Below are 22,501 nucleotides of genomic sequence, written 5' to 3'. Positions count from 1 at the left end.
TTCACCCCCCCCCCCCCCTCCTCCAAGTCCAGTATTGCTACACTTGTGAAGGGCATCTCAATTTAAGTTACGTACACTCCCATTGCCATTTATCATAAAATTAGATGAAATTTTGATTGTCTAAGTACGGATTTTAAGATTGAATAAAAAAGAAAATATTTTCCACAATTTTTTTTATTATCCATCTTTTTTTATATTTTACAGCAATTCTGTATGAAGTAGCTTTACAGTCAATGACGGTCTTCAATTCATTGTTTTTAAATGATAGAAGCTTGACAGTTTGTTTTTTAGCCCATTTTCTGTGCCAATTCCTTGGCTTTGGCCTTCTCGATTTTAGCCACTCTGGCTTGAGACTTGGCTCCCATGACTCCACCTCCCCAATGGCGACGAATCTGAAAAAAAATAAATTTTTTAGAAATACTTCACAAAAAATGGTAACTGCATTGGGAAATGCTCAACTTAATCTGAAATGCCACATTTTGAGAACCACTTTTCTTGTATTCACAAATCAAAAAAGACTTCATCACTTTGAGAGAAAGATAAAATGATTTCATGTGTTAGCTCAGACTTCCAAGGAAGGACTAGGACCATCTTCAACAATCAAAAGATCGTCTCTGGTGGAAACCGCGAATGGTGGCAAAAAGTCTTCATCACAGCCAACACATTTCAAGAATTTTCCAATTAAATCCTTAATTTAGCTTTAATTCTGCACTTGGACATTAAAGAGAGCAGTACAGCACAAGTTTTTAGAACTTAATATCAACTGAAGTTTACAAATGCATTGAATTCTTAGACCTACCTCATCGCCTCTCTCATTGAAGTTGGTCTTCACAGCATCAATCAACTTGTTTAGGGCAGATTTGTCCTCTCTGTAACACATATGAATTTTCCATACTCAAAAATACACAAAATATGAATCAAAAATTCTTTTAAATCTGCTTTTAGTTTAGGTCTTTGTTACTTTCCCCTTTATCTATTTTCATCAATCTAAAAAAACACTCAAAGCATTCAACAAATTCAAAACTTGTGTTGGCTCAGACTTCCAAGGAAGGACTAAAACCATCTCTGACAGTCTGAGAGACTGACTGTCTCTGGTGGAAACCGCGAATGATGGCAAGAAGTCTTCATCATCACCAACTGCCTGACACATTAATTTCCTTCACAAATATTTTTTAAATGTCATTTGTTACATATTTTCATCCAATAATAATTCAACTACTTCGAAAAATAACAGCTTGTATCTTCCACTAATAAGCATCTAATACAAACAACGCAAGAGAAACAGGGGAAGGATAAAATGGAACTTACGGGTTGACCAAAGTCAATGCTAAACATGAACAGGTTTTCCTGTGAACAACACGCCCGAGCCTTGCCTTGCCTTTCACAATGCAGTATGGAACAGCCATCTTGCGACACAATGCTGGGAGGAACAGGACAATCTGGAAGATAATGGTGTGAATTTCAACATAAAGTTACATATATATAGAAAAGCTATTCACTGATACAGACATGCTGAAGTGCATTTGCTCAGGGTCTAATCAACTTCATGTTAGTAATCAGGTGAAGAAATTCTTTTCACATCATCGCAAACACAATTTCTTCAAAGCCAACAACATTACAACTGCTTACAACACCACATCTGGCACATTAAAAGTTCAACTCACTTCAATTGGCTCCACATCGTGTGCGATGACCACAAGCTGTGCCTTCTTCTGTTCAATGAGGGTGGTCACTGTGTTCACCCCAGACCTGACCACGGGGGGACGTTTGGTGGGGGTGTCGTCCTTGCCCTTCACTCTCTCCTCAGCTCTAGCCTGCAGACGCTGCTTTCTCTGCTGCTTGGTCTCTGGCCTGTACTTGTCCATCAGCCTGAACAGCTGTGTGGCTGCAATATACATACAAATGTTGGGGATAAATAATGTTTTGGTTGTCAAATGAGACTCGCCTAGAGCAATGTGCACAAAACATGGTCTCCTTACCGAAAGGGCATTGGGGACAGGGAGTACAGCAAGGAGTGTCAAATAAAATCTTTCAAGTTTAAAATGAAGAAACTGCAAAGGCTAAAAAACTACTTTGCATCATCTCACAAACAAATTAGCCCAACTTTAAATATACCAATGCCTTAATTCAGATATTAAGTTTTATTACATACATTTGACTTTTTAATTAATCAAACTGTCTGTGCTCAGAGATCTAGGTGGTAGATTTTTTGACATCAGAATCATCAGATAGCAAATATCAGCTGTCATCACTGCACAGAGAGCCGACTACTTTATAGCACATCACTTAGTAAAGAGAGAACAGGTTCACCATCTCCAAAGTGGATAACTACAAATTCATTTTGGACCGAAGAAGAACAAATTCCGATTTAGGCAAATCTTAGTTTCACAAAATGGGTTTAGAATCTGCCCGATTTTAAACCAAGATATTGATCTAATCTCCTACATTATCTCAAAGTAGAACATTTGCATAAAGTGACAACAAGCCACAAACATCAGCCATGAAACCAGTGCAATATTTCATTTAATTGAACTATCACCGTTTTATTCAATCAAAGTAGAGAAAAATTCTGGTCTAAACTATTTTCAGACATAAGTTCTTTTGTAAAACAGCCCACACATAATGGCAATCCAATACTGAATCAAAAAACAGACAGATATGGCTTTGCACAATTAAAAAGCCACTAATGCTTACAGTATTTTTCATTAACAACCAAGGCTTTCCCCAGACAGCCATTCAGCCGTCATGAGGAGGGTCACTGGCCTCCAAAGACAGCTGGATGACTCACTAATTTTTTGGGGAAATGACGAATTGGTTGGTTGGGATTGCTTGGGTAGGGATTCCTGTAAATTCATGACCAAATTACAGATGCACATTTTGGACTCCATGCACCCTAAATTCTGGGGGAAACCCCTGTTCACAACCATACCTGTCTGCCTGTCCAAGGCCTGTTTAAACTGGTTGATGGAAGGAGGGACCTTCAGTCTCTGCTGGAGGATGGCCTTCTGTCTCTGGAGACGGATGTATTTTGGCCATCTTACAAAGCGACTCAAGTCACGTTTGGGCTGGATGTCTTGACCTAGGGAGGGAAGAATGATTGTGTTACTTGATGTCTACTAAAATGTACTAGTGTTAAAAATGACATCTAAAATATGGGTTTCAGTCATCATGTTGTGCTCAGAGATCTAGGTGGTAGATTTTTTAACATCATGCTGTTCAGATAGCAAATATTTCTTTTCCTCATAGCACTGGCACTAATTTTATACTCAAATACATTGTTGAAATAAAACCTTATATCACACATTTGTGTGTCAATCAAATTATTCTTTAAGTTGTAATCTCTGGCAATAGTTATCACACATCAAACATTTAACTAATATAGTTGTCGTTGTCAAGAGCAAAGCAGTTGGCAACCATATTTTTTGGAAAGGATAATATCCATTTAACCTTGTTTACTGCTATTTCTAACTGTCTTTTAGGGGATAAAATAAAGCTAGTAGTGAGATGTATGAAAACCTAACGCTGCAATTTAAAGCTGTGCTCCGTTACCTATTCCGAAGTTCTTGGCCCTCTTCTCAAAAAGTGGGTTGACCACCTTTTTGGGCTCGGTCTTCTTTGCCACTAAGGGCGCAGCGGCTACCTTCTTCTTGCCCTTCTTCGGTTTCGGCTAAAATCATTAAAGGGTTTACAATGAAGCTCGCTATCTGCATGAAGTCGGGGACACATGCACAATGTGTTCGATTTTCAGTATTGAACAACAAACAGGGACAATATGAACTCATAAATAAACAGCATATTCTATTATAAACATTTTCTTGTGCGATCTAGTGATGGATTTATGTTTTTCGGGGAGATTTCAATGGATTTACACATGTTATATTTTTGAGATTGCACCCACCATCTTGTTAGCCTGAAAGAGGAAGTTGAGGGCATTGTGGGTAGGCAAGTGCTTCCTGTAAAGTGTCGCGTAGCATTTAGCCGGGGAAATGATAAAAATTCGGTAAGATATATATACAGTTATTTGTACAAAACACGAAAAAAGTTAATGCATCTCTTAACTATATGATTTGTGTACCTTGCATAAAGATCGTTCATTTCCCGTGGCTTAGATTAAATATTTCCTTTGTAGACAAGTCGGTGTAAGTGGAGCTTCTTTGATTGTTACTGATATGTAGGCACTGTAAAACCTGTTTCAAAAGGCTGTATGGTGAATATTTCATTCAATTAACATATATTCTTTCAGAATCACCGACATTTGGTAACAACTTATTGTAATAAGTACAGCAATGTCACAAAACCAGCAGCAGAGAGCTCTGCCCCAAAGCAAGGAAGCCTTGCTGAAGTCCTACCAGAAGAGGTTAAAGGATGACATTAAATCAATGGTGGAAAACTTTATGGAAATGATCAAAAGTGCAAGGGTAAGGACATTGCCTCACATAGGTCAAAAGAAGGCAGATGTTAAAAAAAGCAAAAAAAAAAAAATTAACCTTAGCACAATTATAAGACGTTGGCCTCTCTTGCATTTAATCTGTAATATTTATTTGTGACTACAAGGATGATCATAATTGCTTGATGACCTTTATGAAATGTTGTCACTCTTGGTGCTTTTTACTCAAAGTCCAATAACACTGAAAAGTTATAATTTCACCAGAGTGCAAATTGCAAATTATATGTTTGCACACTTGAAGCTGATGAACCTTAAGAGACTTTATAAAATACATACTGTCATTGTAATATATGATTGAGGTAATGTACATTATTCCTTTTAGGTCATAATTAGTGTAAAATGCTCTCTTACTGCAATGAATTTATATAAATGAACAAATTGGTGAAAATAATACCAAACTTCTTTATACAATCCAGATAGAGGAGACCAACCAGATATCAAGACCTACCCAAGCTGAGCAGGACCAGTATGAGATGCAAGTTAGGGCAGCTAATATTGTAAGTCCAGATGAAAAGGTCTATGAATGATAAAGATATAAATTTAAAATCGATGGGTGGAAAAAATTATGTAGCATTTCCACTGCCACTCCTGTTTGCACAATATATTGAACAATAAAAAAATTATGAAATGAAATATTTGCATAATCTTAGTATTGCATTTATATTGACTGCATTCTGAATTAATGTACAATCTGCACTTAAATCATTTATGTACAACTATATTCCTATCTTTGTTTCAGGTACGTGCTGGGGAATCTCTCATGAAGCTCGTCTCGGACATAAAGCAGTTTCTCATCCTGAATGACTTTACCTCTGTGAATGAAGCAATTACCAAGAATTCCCAAGTGTACAAACAGGCCCAGACTGAATGTGACAATAAACTGTTGCTCCTCAGGGACGACATGGCAGCTGATTTGTACGAGTTAGAAGAGGAATATTATTCTTCTCCCTACAAATGATGCCAGCTTTTGTGACTTCCATTAAAAAAATTGCAGAAAATCTCAGTGGAATATTTCTTATGGGTTGAAAGATGTTTAACATATTTTCTATGAATGCTGCTTCAACCTTGTGGCTTCAACATGCCATGTGTTTAACAGTTAAATTGGATCAGCTGTGGTGTACAATATGTTTGTTTCCGCACAGTGTGGAGCCCTTAAACAAGATCCAGAAGACAGTATACCTTAAGTAAGGTCTAATCTTATCCAGCTAAAGATATTTTAAGATGTTATACTGTACACAGTATTGGAACATTGTTTTCCATCTTTGTTGCACATCTACAGGGGATTCTACCTCACTCAGTCTCTGGAAAATGAAAGTGATTAAATGATGGTGATATGAGTAGTGTCTTGGGCACACAATTAAGGAGAGAGTCCTTCAATTTGCAACAGCACCTTATCATGAAAATTTTTAATAATGATAAGATTTATTTGCATACAATGTTGGACGCAAACTGTAATAATAAATTGAATTTACAGATACAAAATGCTTTAATGAGGTCATAAAAAATATCAAAAAGTGAAGAAAAGAAATAAAATTAAATTTGATAAAAGTTATAAATGTAAGGAAATTATGAAGTAAACTTACTTTAACGTATCCTATCCAGAAAGTTAACACACAAATCAAATTTCCTGTCTAAAAATATGCAGATTTCACCTACTAGTACTCTGGAATTGTTGCTCTCCCCTTCTTCACTTGGATGCGATATTTTATATCATTTCTAATATTTTGATAATTTGGTTCTAAATAACTAGCCAGCCAGTTAGACCGCCTTGCCTTCCTGTAAACTTTCCACAAGGAAATGTCAAGGGCAGTTTTTGGGAGGGGGGGGGGGGGGCTTTATAGTTTTTAAAGTTCGAATTGGGAAAGAGAATTTAATTTTGCAGTGTATGCAGACATGGAAACATTATGGCACAATTTCCAATACGTATACCAAAGCCTTTAGGACTTTCACTTTTCTTTGTTATGGTAGTTTGGGATTTTGGGAACTCTGCAGGGAAAACATTTCGATAAAAGGTGGGAGATATCCTAGTGAGGCATATTTCATATATTGGACATTTCTGTGTTTCACTAGGCAGGGTTATTTAGAAAGTTTGGACTGACATGCTCATTTCAACTTAAACATTTTATTCGTAAATTAAATGTGTGAATAACTGGATGTTCGGGCTCGGCGAATATGTCAGAAATCGGTGATAGCATAAGGGTAACATTATTACTGCATGGGTTAACTTGAAAAGACCAAGATGGCTGTGCAATGGAAGGAAGCTATCCAAGAAGTTGTTACCGTCACGCTGTTTTTCGACTGTTTTTTGTAGTGATCTTGATCGCGGGTTAGGAAAAACGAACAGTTTTTTTTTTCACCCAAAGGTTACCTTGACTGTTTCATTGATTGAGGTGTAAGTAGAAGTTAGACATTAAAATGTTAGTTCATTTGGAAGTTGATTTCAGGAATGTCAACCTTTCATTTTCAGCAAAACAGTTTGGTGTTTTATTTTCTAAATTTTAGAAATGGATATTTTAAAAAGGACAAATTATACTGCTTTTGATTTGTGGACAAAAATAATAATAGCCTTATTGACAACATGATTTGACAATATCTACGATTAACTTTCACTGCCGTGATACACTGCCCTCTACCAGTTCGCCCCCCCCCCCCTCCCCGAGATATTCACAGGTATGTCTCTGGCTAATTGCATGCACTTTTCTCTACTGAGAGACAATTTATGCATGGTATTTATTTCACCCCTCAGCTGGCCTCTCTACTTGTATAGAGTAGTGAAATAATATATATGATATGGCAGTGTGGAGGTCTGTTATTATGCTATCTTGTTCTCCCATCATCTGGAGATTTGTATAAGAGGTAGTCTTTTGGGCATATAAATGGAAGGGATCCAGAACAATATACATATGAAATTAAACACGTCATTTAGACGCGAGTCGCAATATGTTAAGTTTGTAAAGTGGACTGTGCTCGGCGGGCAGAGTCGAAATTTTGTGGTGTTATAAACTAAGAGGCAAGTTCGGGCACTCGTGCCTCAACAGTAACCCACAGTAACGCGGATTGTAAGAGAATTACGCCAAAGCATGTCTCACTCATAGTAATATCATTTTACATGCGCTGCGATGCATAACACGCCAAACAGAGGGGAAAAGAGATGTCTGCTGTATGACCATCTTATGTCTTTGTCGATTTCATTTATTAAAGAGATATTTTCGAATAGTAAAATGCCAGTAAATATACGTAAGGTTTGAAACATGAATTGTACCTTCCGAAAGTCTAGTGAAAACCGACAGGGAAAATCTTAAAATATTTTAATATCAAAAATATCGGCCTTTTTAAAATTTCGTTAAGTGCAGCTTCATGGCAGTCGCAAATCAGACCGATTTCCAACTTATGCTCTTTTGTGTGACAAGCCTCAAAGAATGTCAGTTGACAGTTGGCCCTAAAGACCATAATATACCAAAATAAATATATAGCAACTATCGATGAGAAACACGAGTAATATAAGCCATTTCTTACCTTGCATGAAACAAGCCAATATCCTCATTTAAGAGGACTACTTCTACTTATACCACTACCACAGATTTGGCCGAAGTGGACAAAACGTTAAGATCGACTTAAGATAGTCTTAAACTTGAGATCAACTTAAGACTTTTAGATTATCTACGACCATCTTTATTTTGACTTATAATTTTTTGTGAAGCCAGTCTCATTGCATCTCGGCGTCACCTGTCTTCCCTCCCCCCCCCCCCCCATTTCCACTTGATAAAAAACTATTAGGCCAAGGTCAGAAAATTGTAACCTCAGCATAGCGTGTCGTCAGACATATCTAGGTACTTCAACTGATATTTCAAGATTACGCACTATACATATATAATTTACGCAAATGTGAGATTTTGCGGTTTGAATGGATGGCAACCCATAGTGGAGCAACCCTACAAATACAAGACCAGGTTCGTTTTTCCCAAAAATAATTTATTTTTAATTTCATCAATATTAGTGTCATCTCAACCCATGTTTTCTAAACAACGTAGATACAGTTGACAGGAATGGCATTGGTGCAATGCTGTAAAAGTTTATTCTGAATAATCTGAAAGACAGACCTACGTCTAACAAAACAAAGAAAAATTACTCTGGAAGTCGCAATCAGATAGTGAGATATGTCTTATTAGACCGTGTTCGGTTTATCATTTAATAATAATAATAATAATAATAATAATAATATTTATTCTTGCAACAAAAAGTTGAATATTACATGTAATGTACAAAAGAGTGATACAAATACTAAAACATTATGACATTACAACATAAAATAATTTTCTAATTATAATATTAAATCAGAGCTGCTTCTTTAAAATCGTTCTATAGCATAAAAAATTCAATCAATATCAAAATAATAAATCAATCAAAATGGTTCAACAACATAATATGGTGCAATTATCAATATATAAGATCAATCAGTTTCTTTTAAATGGTTTAAACTTTGTACATTAAAATTTCTGAGGCCCATGAGATTTGCAGATCTAATCATTCTAAGAAATAAAAAGTTCTGAGAGTGTCTCAGAGAATGCAAATGATTTTTAACTTTTGGTAATAAGTGGTTCAGTCTATGCTCTTCCATAAACATTTTTTAAAAGGCATAACTTTGCGCGCAGTAGCACTATTCAGGGTGATGACTAAGTGCCCGGGTCAAATGGGAATTAAAGGACACGGTTTAAGACCGTGACACAGTTAGGGAAAGCTAAACACGTTGTATAAAGCTATTTATTTAAGAGCCGAACTGCACCAGCGGCATTGTTGTCTACTTTCACAACATTCTGCGGTGTTCGGGGAGCTGGAAGTGCGCATGCACTGCGACAACGCTGTATTGATTTACGTGTTGAAAAGAACTGGGGCAACCGATTTGGTGTGGCAAGACACAAGATCCAGTCGCAGGTAAGGTGACGTTCTTTCGGTCTATTAGGTTTTTTTGACATGGGCATTCTTTGTAAATAGCATGCTATTTGTAGTTTGCGATGTAAAAGGGGCATCAATAATCAGTTCTTGGAATTGAGAAATCACCTTTCAACAAGCAAAGGCCTTTCATCTAAGTCATTGCACAACTTATTAACGCCAACTTAAACCGTTACGAAAAGACAAATAAATTCAGAAATAGTGTGGTATTTGTTTTTACGCATATGAATACCAAAGACAGATGGCGGTTAGAGTGTTCGGCGTAACTTGAATTTTTACATGTCTGTGTGTAGCGCGCTTATCATAATATATATACTTGTCGCGGGAAGGTTCTGTTGACTTGATCCCCCTCTCCCCCCTCTCCAAATGACCTAATTTACGGATCGGATAATCTGGATAATAGTAATAGCTGTTAAGTCCAGGTATTCGGTATTCGGCATTCAGTCTACCTAAGCACATTGATTATTCCACATAGGTCTACTTCCCACGAAGAAGATGACCATGGTACCGCTGCAGCTAGCAATAGTGTGCTTCCTAGTTAGCACAGGTGAGTACATTTGGTATCGACTTTTTACTCACACGCATGGATATATTGACTTGTTTACCATTACACAAGTCGCACGCTATTCTCTTGCAGAGCTCAACAATCTCTGCAATAAACTTTACTGAATTTTGCAAAAAGGAATGAATAAGATGAGTCGTATAGTGTATGCGACCGCTCGTACAAGAAAATTATTATATTAGACTATTATTATATTAGAATATTACACATGCATAGGTTGTGAGGATAACTCAAGTTATTAAGGCTAATAGTATTAAGTACAGACAACGACTTGACAGCGGTTTCATATTGAGCGAGAATAGTACATGTGAGAAATTAAACATTTTAAGGCGTGGTCGTGTGGGATGGTTTCGGACCTAGAAATAATTCTCTTTGCACTCTCGACGTCTCGATTAAAGTCCCCAACACGTTATAACCACCTCCGTGCTCTGAGATCAGATCGTTGTTTAACGCACTACTGCTGCTCATCCTACCTTACGCATGGTAGCTGAGAGCCTAGACCTGATACAAATAATAAATCATGGGTATTGTCGATACGCACAGAAAACGATTGGCGTGTACAAAGAGTAGGTTCTATGCACTGAAGAGCACATGAATAAATTGACTGACTTGACTGGGGGATAAATAAACCGTTCTTTAAATATTCTTCCGGGCCAAGCTAAAGTAATGCAGTCATTGTAAATTTACTGAAAGATAAAGAAAGCAAATAGCTCATGAGGACAAACAATTTCAGGGCATGTGTGAGTAGCCGTATATCGTATTAGAGGCAGGGGATTTTACACTGTGGCAGAAAATAAAATTATGAAATTTGCAAAGAATTAAAAAACTGAACAACACTTACTTTGTGAAATTGATAAATTATTCATTCGTGTATCACGAAAAATGGCATGTAGAGTCTTTATTTATTCTACCTTAGTTTTAACATATTTTATATTTGATTGCCCCAGAGAGCTTCTCTCCATTTTCATTATTCACTTACGCCAGAGTACCATCTCATTTCCTTTAATTTGTATTCTCCGATAAAATGATATAATTCTTCTGTTTGAATATTTATCAGACAGTACCATAACCTTTAAATGCTTATATCCTTTTACCATACCTGATATACCGTAAAGACTAAACTTAGGGTGAAGCAATGAACCACTAACTAATACCGTAAAGTTTCACACATAACCTTTCGTGATCCCTATTGTCAGAGAATCCCCAAACTTCCGATCCATGTGCTAGTATTGAAACTATACATTAGTAACAAGGAAATGTAAATAAGTATGAAATCCAAACTGGTGTCAACAGATGAAAAGTTCACCTGAAGACTACGTTATATCGCAACAATCGTCAATTAACGTTGATTTACCGTCACCTGAGGGTTTTGCAATAATAATGATAATAATAAATAAATTAATAAATAAAAATACAAAAATAAAATCGTGTCATCAGCAAGTATCATTTTGCAGATCTTCCAATGATGGAAGGGTTGACAACAGAGTTTGGAATGCTATGATAAAGTCCATATATATCGTAGATATGCTATCCTGGGTATTTTTTTTCTTATTATCTCCTCACAGGTCCAGCAACAGCAATCATTCATAACGTCACGGAGCAGGCGGTAATGAAGCATATCTTTGATGACCAAGCATACGACAAAAATATCCGCTATCATAACAATACGGTTACTAATGTTACCATTGGACTGAGTCAGATATCTATTGACAATGTAGTAAGTGATCTTGTTTTTTTAACTTTATTTATTTGTATCGCTCTCCGATATGTTGAAAGGTTTGTACGTGTTGGTCCATTTGCCCAAAGAACATGACTGCATTCGGTACAGTAGCACATTTTATTTATATTTATATTTATATCTTCACTAATTTTTTCTACTATAAAATCACACCATTTTGTTATAAGCAGAAATCAGAAATGTCTATCCATTTTATATTCAGGCATGACGATGATGTGATGTGCTTGCCAACAATTTTTGTATTCATCTTTGCACAGGAAGCCTAGAATAAAACAGAAAAAAAATTGTATGTAGGTTGTATGAAGGCATATATTGCGTCTTGCTATAGCGTGCTTTTGACTTAGGTTTTATGCAGTTTACTATATGAATATAGAAAAGTAATTCAAATCTGAAACCTGAGTCTATGTTAATGATGTACAATATGCGTGTGCACGTGTTTGCATATTTTTTTTTACGATTGCAGGATATTGTTGGCGGGAAGATAACTATCCGCGCTTTTCTTCAGCTGGTAAGTCGCTTTCGAATAAAAAAGAATACTCAACTAGAAAAGCACTCCGAGAGCGCAGACCTCCGCCAAGGCAGCGATTTTTTATTATTATTGATTTTTGATCCGGATCACCACCAAAAACTAATCATCTCTTCCTTGGCCCACTTCTGACAGTTCCTGAAACTTTCATCAAAATCGGTCCATAACTTTTTGAGTTATGTTGATGACAAACAAACAAACAAACAGACAAACAGGGGTGAAAACATAACCTCCTTGGCGGAGGTAACAACGGTTTCCCTACTTCTTCATGTATCTTTTCCCCATACGATTCTTAATTAGACCTTTAAAAACATGGTCTGTCAAGGACAACCAAATTTGGAATTGTAGTTTCTCTAATTACCCGCGCCTGTAATACCGATTATCAGGTCCACGCGCATCGGACATAATTTTATTTTAGAATAGGCCATTCCTTACCTATGCACATTAAACACGCCAGTTCTTTTTAAACATGTAATGGTCCGCAATATCAGACAAACATAATGACTGCCCAAGAGACCGCTTCGAATTTTCACGAAGAAACTATCAACAGATGCGTGAATATTCGTACAACTATACCATTGTACGATTACGCCATGCAAACAAATGACTGACGATTAGTAATTTTATTGATAACTGTTATATGGAAATCTCTGCTGTCACCTTTTGCAGGGGTGGAAAGACGAACGCTTGGCTTGGAATCCTGCTGAATACCAGGGTCTGTCTAAGATAACGCTAGATAAAGACCAAGTATGGATGCCAGATATTTCTGTGTACAAGTAAGATCTACATTTACTTTAGATATTGTTTTGTCGTGTCGTTTTAAATCGTTTTAAAGTCATCTGTCACGGCCAGTTACAGCATATTACTCCGCCGGACCACATGGCGCTCCTTCCAACCTTACATGGTGCTCATTGACCGAATTTCCTTATTTCAGTCACGTTGCTGGTGAGTCAGATGCCGAAGATGGACCCTCCTTGTCTATTTTGAAAATATTAGCCTATGCTGATGGGAGTGTTTTGTACATTCCCTCTCACTCTTATACTGTATACTGCGACCTGGATCCCAGCAAATCAGCAACCTACTCGAATCGTAATTGCGAAATTAAGTTTGGATCCTGGGCTCACGACGGGTTTCAGGTAAGTTCATGACGGGGTTAAAGCGGGTTCACGACGGGTTTTAGGTAGGTTAATGACGGGGTTAAAGTGGGTTCACGACGGGTTTCAGGTAAGTTCATGATGGGATAAAAGCGGGTTCACGACGGGTTTTAGGTGGGTTAATGACGGGGTTAAAGTTGGTCCTCGAAAGGTTTCATATTATACCTCAAGAAAACCTAAAGAATGCATGTACGCAAGAGATTATGGGGCTGTCCTTAAATATTCTATTTTTGGTATCTGTTATGGATTCTATCTGGAGATGTATCGATATAATGATACTATGAGTAGTGTTTAATTGCTATTCAAGCCGAACGTAGGTCTGATTTGTGCCGCCTTACACCCACAAAGGGGAAGTGGGATGGTGATTTTGTTCAAGCGAAGCTTCGGAATCCTTCAATCACACGTGCTGCACAACACATGAAACTAATAGAATTCTTGTAATGACCATTAATCCCAACAAAGGGGAAAGCTGCCGTTTTTTATATTTGTACTTTTTGTCAGCTATCAAAACGAAGCATTGCACTGCAAAAGATAAAATTTATGGCAATATACATGTACGAGGTTTAAGGTTTAAGCATATCCGAAAATATAAGATTAGCCTGTGATTATATAAATTTCGGTTCGAATTGGACAGAAAAAGAAATATTTAGATTTAAGCTTTCTGACCTAATGCTTAAAGCTTTGGCCCATTTCCCAAGGTCAGATGGGAAATTCTAATTGTGCTGTTAAATTTGCATTGAAGCTCTTGCACAGAATACCAGGAAATGTTCCCTAAATGTCTTTTTATCAATAGAGAACATATACGTTTTTGCCTTAAGCAAATAGTTATTGCAAATTACCTTTTATTCCTTTCACTTAGAATGCCTGAACGTGGAATCATCCTTTTGACATGCTTTCCCTTGCTCGTGGTGCATACACGGTGGGCGACTATGCCTCTCTGTTGTACAAGGTGGTTAACTGGATTTTTACTCTATTGTAGATCAACGTTCTGGTCAGTCCATATTCGAATTCCATGACTGACCTTGTGCAGAACAAGGTGTGGGAAGTTATATCTGTAAAACCAAGGAGAGAAAATAAGTTTTACGCATGCTGCCCTGAGCCCTACCCGAATATCATTTTCAATATTGAATTTCGATTGAGAATGGGTAAGTTGGTACTCTTTGTTTTTTCCTCACTAGATATCAGATGGAGTAGAACTGTCAAATCCAATCGACTCCTGAAGGGTTAAAACCCTTTGGGATGATAACCATATTAGTCATATTAGTATATTAGTCGATGAGAAATGTTGACCACGTTTATTTGAATTAAACTTTTTTACAGTGGTATAATATACATATTGAGAAAGTGTTTTCTACTAATTAAGCGTTGATCAGTTGATCTACACAACTATACTGGTTGAGCTTCATATTCTACCAGATCTTTTAAGATCTGAAATTTTTGAAATTTAAAAATTTCATTTATGTAATATAAGGAATCCGTTATATTACATTAGTGACCATTCCAGTGCACCTAACAGTTACACTGTATGTATGCCAATTTATGCTAACAAATACTTATCGACGATAAAATTATAAAATTTTGCTTAAAACTTTTTTTTTTGTCATTCAATTACATTTCATTTCAGATAAACGTCTGGGTGTTGAAGTTTCAAATGAGCGTAGATTATATCATTACTTGGTGGATGATTACGTTCCTGATGTAATGCCCGTGCCAAAACTAAGAAGGAACACGTCGTACGATTACAATGACCCTATGATTACGGTGGGAATGTACGTAGGAGTCCTTCGAGTTACTGATGTTGTGAGTATGCAAGATTATAAGTAAATTAAAAGTAAAAAAATGAAATATTGGCGGCCAATATTTGGTGAATATAGAAAGCGTTAATCTATGGCCACTTAGGATGCTCTTTTTTTAATTAAAGACTAAATATCAATTTCGCAATTTCAAACATTTTAAAGGTTATGAACGACTTCATGATATCAATTTTGGCTTTTGGCTTTTGGATCTTTTTTGATAATAATAATAATGCGTTCGTGAGTTGTCGTGAGGATGTTCTCTTCGGCGTTTTATCTGTGTGTGTATTCTTTATTGTTGCCGATCAATAGTAAATGCTAAGAATAAATTGTATTTCAACTTTAATTTGAAGTTACTTTCAATTTGTCTTCGTTTTTTTTTTCAGTTGAGTATTCGGAACTATTTTTGTCGGTTTTAAGTTTCTTTCATTTTTGCAGGATTTTAAAACTCACACCATGGTCTCCACTTTCCTCATGCTGAAGGTACCTAAGTTCTGCTCTCAGATGAAAAATCAGAACTAACTACATAAAGTTCATTCTTTCGATAGCATTTAGTATTTCGCGGGACAGTTGAAAAGGGAATCTTTGTAACGGCTAGATAAGTTTTGCATAAACTTAAAACGGGTAGACTTTTATTCAATATTTTCAACTGTGTTACATTCTGCGTAATATCGATCAAAATTCTCTTTTATTTATATCTGTATTTCTAATCATTTTTAAGCGTTGGGTGGATGAGGAGCTTGCATGGGACCCTGCTCATTTTGGAGGGATTAATAAGACTGAAGTTCCCAGTGATAGGGTTTGGAAACCAGCATTTTTGATAGCCAATAGGTACTCACTTTCATAAAATTGAAATAATTTTGACATATTATTGTAGCTTAAGTGACTACGATGAAGATATTCGCCTTCGAAACTCTGATGCAGCTTTGAGACTATTGCAGCTTTGTTTCAGTTAACATATTAAAGTTAAAGAAAGTGAACACATTTCGATTGGATTTTTTTCGTGCTGAAAAAACTTAGGAAATATTTGGTTGCAGAAATTGTTCCAACTCTCCTTATAGTAATACCGCTTTACTATATATATATATATATATATATATATATATATATATATCACTATACCGTACACACTGCCCCGACTTGATATCATCTGACAAATCCAGTTATCATGAAAATAACATTTTATCAATATAAAATTAGGTGTAAGTAAGACGTTATTCAAATTTGCTTGCTTTAAAAGGTTTTGCATTTCTTAGTTTCTTTATTACACTCAGCATTTTTCATCATTCTAGAGCTGAAGAATGGTACGATATGAATAACGAAATGCACGTGCAGTCGAATGGCCAGGTCCGATGGGGAATCAGTTACACGATGAGGACATTCTGCACGTTGGACGTGTACCGTTTCCCGTATGATAGTCATACATGTTATCTGTGGATTATGTCCTACAGACAAGACGCTTCAAAGGTAGGCTAGCAATACTAACTAGAACTTTTTCATTTCATTTTAAGATATGCTAACTTTTTTTGTCTGAAGCGAAAATGTTTATATGGCCGTCTACTATAATCTTGGTTGAAAAGGAAACTTTGGTATTTCATTTATGGCCTATACTGATTCTTGGGGAAGGTGCTTACTATTCAGAACAAAGTAAGCTAAGGTGACAGGGAGAATTCTTCTTACCCCCACCCCCACCGCCTACATACTAAGCTTATGACTAATGTGGTCGGACATTCATTTGCCATAGACCCAATTTTCCATAGCTACAGCATTGTTCCTTGTGCAAGACGACAATATCTATCTACAGTAAGAACCAAGCTGTAAAAAGCAAAACTACTGATGCATTTCTCTTTTACATCTGCATTGGCAAGTGTTTCCTATTTAGAGAGAGATTTTTGACGAATCTACTTAGTATCTCTTTCAAATTCCGAGTAGTAATCGACCAAAACTTCGTGAAGGCCCACATTCATAATTTTCCTAAAGTATTCCATTTAAATACTACATATTCTGTAAACGGTTAAACACATTCCTTACACTTGACTTCACGTAAAATGAAATTTTGAATAAGTACTTATAAATTCATAAATGATTACATGTTCTCTTAAGGTTAAGGGCGGGAGACATATACTCCGGGACAGAATGTAGTTTGCTTGCATTATAAAACAAGTCAATTTCTAAGTTGAATATGTATTTGTTAACAGCTCGGAATCAAGATATTAGGTGCATGGGGCGGTGGCAGGTCCCAGTTTCTACAGGAAAGCCTAGAATGGAACATAGACAGTGTCGAAGGAACGCAAGAAAATTGGCAACTACCGGGTGATGAGAAATATCCTGCAGCACAGATTGTCATCAAGATAAGCAGAAGGTCCACTTACTACACGCACGTCTTCACTGCACCCTGTGTGCTTCTCGCTTTCCTGACTCCGGTGGTGTTCCTGCTGCCCACTAGTGCTCCAGAGAAAGTGACTTTGGGTTAGTAAATTTTTGACGGACAAAGATTGCCTTGTTTAGTTTTTAGATGTTGCTGAAAATATGCTAGTATTCTCTGGTGCCATTCTTCTACCAAGTTGTAAACTGAAACTATTCTATTCATAGACCCAAAAGTTTTTGGGACCTTTTTGTCAAAATTCAACTAGAAAGTTATTCTGTACGTGCATTTCTACTTTTTTAATATTTCTAAAATGTAGCTGTTTCCTGTGATAGTATATTCATTACTTTTAAGGAAAAATCTCGGTTTGCGTCTCTGACGTGTAACTTTAAAGCTGGGTATGAAGTCGGGCGTAAAGTGAAAATCGAACAAATTAAATAAAAAGTCACGTGTTTTGTATCAGAGGAGTCATCTTTTCCAACATAACCAAATGTTGACATTCAACTTGTGACTCAGAATACAAAATTTTCCGTATCAGCACATGCATATCACCTACATACATGTAGTATGCTGGCGACTGAATCGAATAAATGTCGACTTTCTTTATAGCCCCGTCTATCAGGTCTGCTTTTCTACGAAGTTATATTTAAATTGTCGAAATGGAATCACGACAAATTTGCCACAATTAAAGCAAAACAGTATGTGACGTTTTGTACAGTTGCTGCATAACGATTATTGCGTATTGCATCTTATTCCAGGGATTGGTATTTTTGTGTCTCTGACTTTGCTTCTTGAGATTTTGGAGGACAACATGTTTGCGGCGAACAATGTGCCCATCATTGGTATGTTGACCTCAAAGGCCTATGGACATTGAAAACTGCTGGTTGGACCTTCAGTTATGCGAATTATATACAAATTGGAACCATGAATGGAATTACTAAGCTTGTACATTGATAATTTAACTTAAATAATTATTGTTAAGTTTTGAAGTTTAAACAAAATTTGATTACAGCAGTTTAACCTTATTTTCCAATTTTATTTTAGCTTTATATTACGTGGCCACGATGGTATTGACCGCCTTTTCAATTCTGATGTCCACAATTATCCTTAACGTGGTGGATAAGGGTAAAAAAGATCGCTTCGTACCCAAAGTGCTAAGAGTTGTAAGTATATAGGCCTATGCAAGAATTGAATTCAGTCCCATTTGCCCCCATTTCTATAGGGCAGGCCTAAAGTAGAATCATGCATAAAAAGACCTAAATGCCATTCCTCTTATCATTTATTGACCGCCTTTTCAATTCTGGTGTCTACAATTATTCTCAATGTGGCGGATAAGGGTAAAAAAGATCGGTTCATACCGTAAGTGCTTAAAGTTGTTAATGTGCTATGAAGTCCCATTTATGGCGGACTTTTACGAATGTCGAGTTTCAATTTCAGCGCATCAGTAGAAACGACTTTCTGTTATAAGACCGAAAAGACCGTTGTTAATGCCATTTCTTTTATCATTTATTTCCAGATCTTCCTAAACGTGCTGGGTAGAATCCTTCGTGTTACCCCATCATCGACACGGGATCGCGAGATGGTGACCTTCAACGAGCTTGAAAACCATGGCGACGGTTTAGACGGAAGTGATGTCAAAGATGATCACGTGCACATAACCCATGGCGGGCCTTCCATGAATGAGTGGTTCACTTTGGCTGCCGTTATTGACCGTCTGTTTTTCCTAACATTTCTGGTAGTGGCCATAATATGTAGCATTGCAATGTTTGCCTCTGGATAAGAATATGGCCCAGAACGGTTCCAGAACGGTTGATATGTATTACAATTAATTAAAGGTACACTCCATGGGTTTGAAAATCCCCAAATTGCTTATTTTTGCCATCCACAGCTTCTTATAAATCTTTACATTCACCTTAAATGATTAAGCCTTTAGATCTATTTTTTCTGGGGCGTACCTGATGTTGATATTTCCTATGGAATTAATAGGAAGATGCTCGCTGACTGGCCAGTCATTTTAAGCTAAAACCAATCTTTATTTTTGACGGATAGATAAGTAATCCGCGGGTACAAGAAAATCGCTTATTTTTCAGGGAAAATCCATTTTAGCGGGTAAATCACATGTAGTGGACCTTTAAGTGTCACATAGACATGTTTTGAGTCTGACTGATACGCAGACTCATTAAAAAAAGAAAAACCATTTGAAGTATTAGTTTTGGTTTATACATGTCGGGCAATAACAGTTGCTAGGTATCATATGTGTCAAAAGCTTTTTATGAACCACGTGCAGTGCAGATCATTATGCAATCAACTTTAGCCACGCTATTATACCGAGGCTAGTAAAACTAAGGCTTGCTACAGGTGTTACAGCTACTAGAGGTACTAGAGGTAGGCCTACATATTTTCAAGCATTAGTGAATCTCGTGCAGCAATGGACGCCATGGATAGACATACATGTCCTCTCCTTCAAAGACAAAATTTAGTGCATGGTGATTTCTGTAAAGCACTTTTATTTTTCAGTTTTATACTTTTATTATTTTTTTACAATTTCTCACACACCTGCAGCGTCTACGCAGTTCTACATATTAAAAATATGATATTGAATAATATATATTTTTTCTCGAGATAAATTGGCCATCTTCGTATTCAATATTCATTAAAAGATATAGCATATGGTCTTATTATGCAGTTTTTTTTTGTTAACAAACAACTATGTGTATTTCATTAGGAATGTGAACTTATTTAGTTTTTTAAAACTTCAATTATCCACGCCTTTTATCGTTTTGTTCATCTGTCCCAGCTTCTATCGTCGTAACTTTTTTCCTATGCAATATTCGGTTATAAAGCAAGGTATTATTACACAATATGTTTATTTTACGGAAAAAAGTGATTGTCCCATTATTGTAAAAATATGTGCAGATTGACAGTTCTTTTGTGAAAACCCCACTCCTTATCCCCATCATGGCTGCAAACTTAGTATTTTTGAGATGTGAAATATAATTACGATTTGAATTAGATAATAACAACATAATAAGTACAGTAGTTCTGTCAATTCAACAGCTGAGATAAGTCTTATTCGCATTCCTTTAATAAGTAACCTTCACAAAAGGATAGACGCTGTGTAAATAAGCTTGAACTTAGCAGTTGTGTTAAATAAACTTTTATAGTACGTGTTTAATACAACCAGAGAAATCTTTTGCTGCATTGTATAACATGCTGTTAAAGCTTTGCCATAGAATGTAGGATAGTTTATAGCGAATGGTGCTGCGTATGGAAGACCAACAACAAAGCTAAGAATTCGCAACGCTGTCACAGCTTATGGAAATTTGTTCATTTTATTTCTTATTTTGAGTAAATAATCTTTTTTCACATCTGTCATAAACAATACAAAGAAAATGGAGTTGAGGGTATTGTTACTGGCACCTTTCTCTCTCACTTTCTCTCTCTCCCTCTCTTTATTTTTTATTATTTTTTTATTATTATTATTTTTTTTTTTTACTTCACCGGTTTCTAAAGTAGACTCTTTGGAAATTTGTTCCTCTTTGGTCCCCCTAAAATAGAAAAACGCGTAAAAACCAGCGGTCTTTTCCAAGGTATAGGTTTAATATGAACGCCAAAGGTCTTAATTGGTATTAGCACATAGAAAAACAAACCGTGGACGTTTTAAATAGTGAATTTTGGCTCGACCAAATATATCTTTTTGTCCCATCACTTCCTTGACAAACCCGAGGGAGTATTGTGCTAGATTAAATTTTCCTTTTCGCGTGGGTGATAGCGACCTGAATAAACAATCTGAGTTTACTTGGTAAGCGAGTTTGTTTCGGAAACCTATTCAGCATACACAATGGACACAAAATGAAACGTGTGCATTGCCTATCGCTTCCTTAAAAACGACAAAAATGTTCGCATTTTACCCAAACTTAACGAAGCATTATAAGTACAGATAAAATATATCACATATAATCATGTTTATAAGAAAGAGAAAGCTGAAGCTTAGAATATTTAAGGCAATTTTTTCATTTTAGCATATTAGCATTAAAAACACAAAAGTAAACGTAGTAAGTGACACCGGTGGTCTACTCGACACGAAAATTGGGGGTTTGTTTTCGTATTCTTCATACGGATTTTGTTTCACATTAATTGACAATCCCATTGCTCCATTCGCAAGAATTTTTACTGCGGATTCTTCTGAACCAATGGTGGTATCAACATTGTGAAAAGAGTGGCAATACATGTGCGTATAAAACTGACAATAGCTACGCTAATTATGGCAGCTTTATGCTAAATGTGTGATGACTAATACATTTTTTCATCTTATAAAAGTAATTTTATAAACTTTGAAACTATGTCGCCTAACGAACTGAAGTCATCAAAAAGAAAAATTAGAAAGTAGATTGAATTTTGATAATGACATTTAAATTGCTGACTGTTTCTGCTTTAATGACGACATGACTTACGGCTTTAAAACTTATAAAGGATATTTTATCATTTCAGAGAATCAAGTTTTTCAATGCATCGATTAAGACTATGGATGATTGTATTTTTATTTTACCTGCTCCTTTTTGACCCCAAATGTCTCCTTGCACACACTGTGGGTGATAACCAAAGCAGACACGACTGTTTTGTGAGTGTTCTTCCAACGGATAATCTCAAAACGCATCATTACCTGTGGAAAAACTTACATTTGAAACCAGATGACCTCAAGCTCGGGATTGTACACTTCCGAGCACGTGTCATGAGTTACCATAGCAACGACTCAAATGCACCTTTGATCAGTGATTACCAGCATTTCGTATGGATTAGGAACCGTTTCAAAGACGTTCTCAAGTACCCGCCAAACCACTTACTGGCCTCACTGCAAACATTCTACTACAGAATACATTATCTCGACCTAGATGTTGTCTGTGGGGGAAATTGCACTACTGCCAAGTATGTACTTTCACACGACATGGTCCATCGATTTGTTAAA

At 36.4% G+C, this 22,501-nt stretch overlaps 4 protein-coding genes and 5 non-coding genes across 9 annotated transcripts; 2 read left to right on the top strand and 7 right to left on the bottom strand.

Moving 5' to 3' along the window:
* Positions 1–156: 156 nt before the first annotated feature.
* Positions 157–3,739, bottom strand: LOC106179865 (large ribosomal subunit protein eL8-like). The gene is made up of 6 exons (XM_013563662.2): positions 3,550–3,739; positions 2,930–3,079; positions 1,665–1,885; positions 1,309–1,439; positions 800–869; positions 157–392 (listed from the first exon to the last, which is right to left on the bottom strand). The coding sequence occupies exons 3-6, from the start codon at positions 1,863–1,865 to the stop codon at positions 288–290; spliced, it is 507 nt and encodes a 168-aa protein (XP_013419116.2). The 5' UTR covers positions 1,866–1,885; positions 2,930–3,079; positions 3,550–3,739; the 3' UTR covers positions 157–287.
* On the bottom strand, positions 559–659 carry LOC147763149 (small nucleolar RNA SNORD14). The gene has a single exon (XR_015333685.1). It is a non-coding gene; the product is annotated as a small nucleolar RNA SNORD14 (small nucleolar RNA).
* Positions 1,031–1,136, bottom strand: LOC112042770 (small nucleolar RNA SNORD14). The gene has a single exon (XR_002886628.2). It is a non-coding gene; the product is annotated as a small nucleolar RNA SNORD14 (small nucleolar RNA).
* LOC112042771 (small nucleolar RNA SNORD36) lies at positions 1,523–1,589 on the bottom strand. Its single transcript, XR_002886629.1, has one exon. It is a non-coding gene; the product is annotated as a small nucleolar RNA SNORD36 (small nucleolar RNA).
* LOC112042775 (small nucleolar RNA SNORD24) lies at positions 2,182–2,257 on the bottom strand. Its single transcript, XR_002886631.1, has one exon. It is a non-coding gene; the product is annotated as a small nucleolar RNA SNORD24 (small nucleolar RNA).
* Positions 2,575–4,255, bottom strand: LOC147763148 (large ribosomal subunit protein eL8-like). Its single transcript, XM_087008762.1, has 5 exons — positions 4,250–4,255; positions 3,899–3,910; positions 3,550–3,667; positions 2,930–3,079; positions 2,575–2,636 (listed from the first exon to the last, which is right to left on the bottom strand). The coding sequence occupies exons 1-5, from the start codon at positions 4,253–4,255 to the stop codon at positions 2,575–2,577; spliced, it is 348 nt and encodes a 115-aa protein (XP_086864888.1).
* LOC112042774 (small nucleolar RNA SNORD24) lies at positions 3,174–3,249 on the bottom strand. The gene has a single exon (XR_002886630.1). It is a non-coding gene; the product is annotated as a small nucleolar RNA SNORD24 (small nucleolar RNA).
* On the top strand, positions 3,832–7,024 carry LOC106179866 (mediator of RNA polymerase II transcription subunit 22). Its single transcript, XM_013563663.2, has 4 exons — positions 3,832–4,000; positions 4,244–4,418; positions 4,864–4,944; positions 5,187–7,024. The coding sequence occupies exons 2-4, from the start codon at positions 4,287–4,289 to the stop codon at positions 5,403–5,405; spliced, it is 432 nt and encodes a 143-aa protein (XP_013419117.1). The 5' UTR covers positions 3,832–4,000; positions 4,244–4,286; the 3' UTR covers positions 5,406–7,024.
* Positions 7,025–9,155: 2,131 nt separating this feature from the next.
* Positions 9,156–20,584, top strand: LOC106179868 (neuronal acetylcholine receptor subunit alpha-5). The gene is made up of 15 exons (XM_013563664.3): positions 9,156–9,379; positions 9,873–9,944; positions 11,525–11,676; positions 12,161–12,205; positions 12,893–12,999; positions 13,158–13,359; positions 14,357–14,522; positions 15,002–15,177; positions 15,609–15,653; positions 15,892–16,001; positions 16,463–16,637; positions 17,369–17,639; positions 18,294–18,377; positions 18,580–18,698; positions 19,052–20,584. Exons 2-15 carry the CDS (start codon positions 9,893–9,895, stop codon positions 19,313–19,315), a joined length of 1,968 nt encoding a protein of 655 aa, XP_013419118.3. The 5' UTR covers positions 9,156–9,379; positions 9,873–9,892; the 3' UTR covers positions 19,316–20,584.
* The last annotated feature ends 1,917 nt before the right edge of the window (positions 20,585–22,501 follow it).

This window comes from Lingula anatina, chromosome 3 (assembly GCF_051362555.1).
Source record: "Lingula anatina isolate TDL-2025a chromosome 3, LinAna3.0, whole genome shotgun sequence".
NCBI lineage: Eukaryota > Metazoa > Brachiopoda > Lingulata > Lingulida > Lingulidae > Lingula > Lingula anatina.
This window is presented reverse-complemented; position numbering and strand designations above follow the sequence as displayed.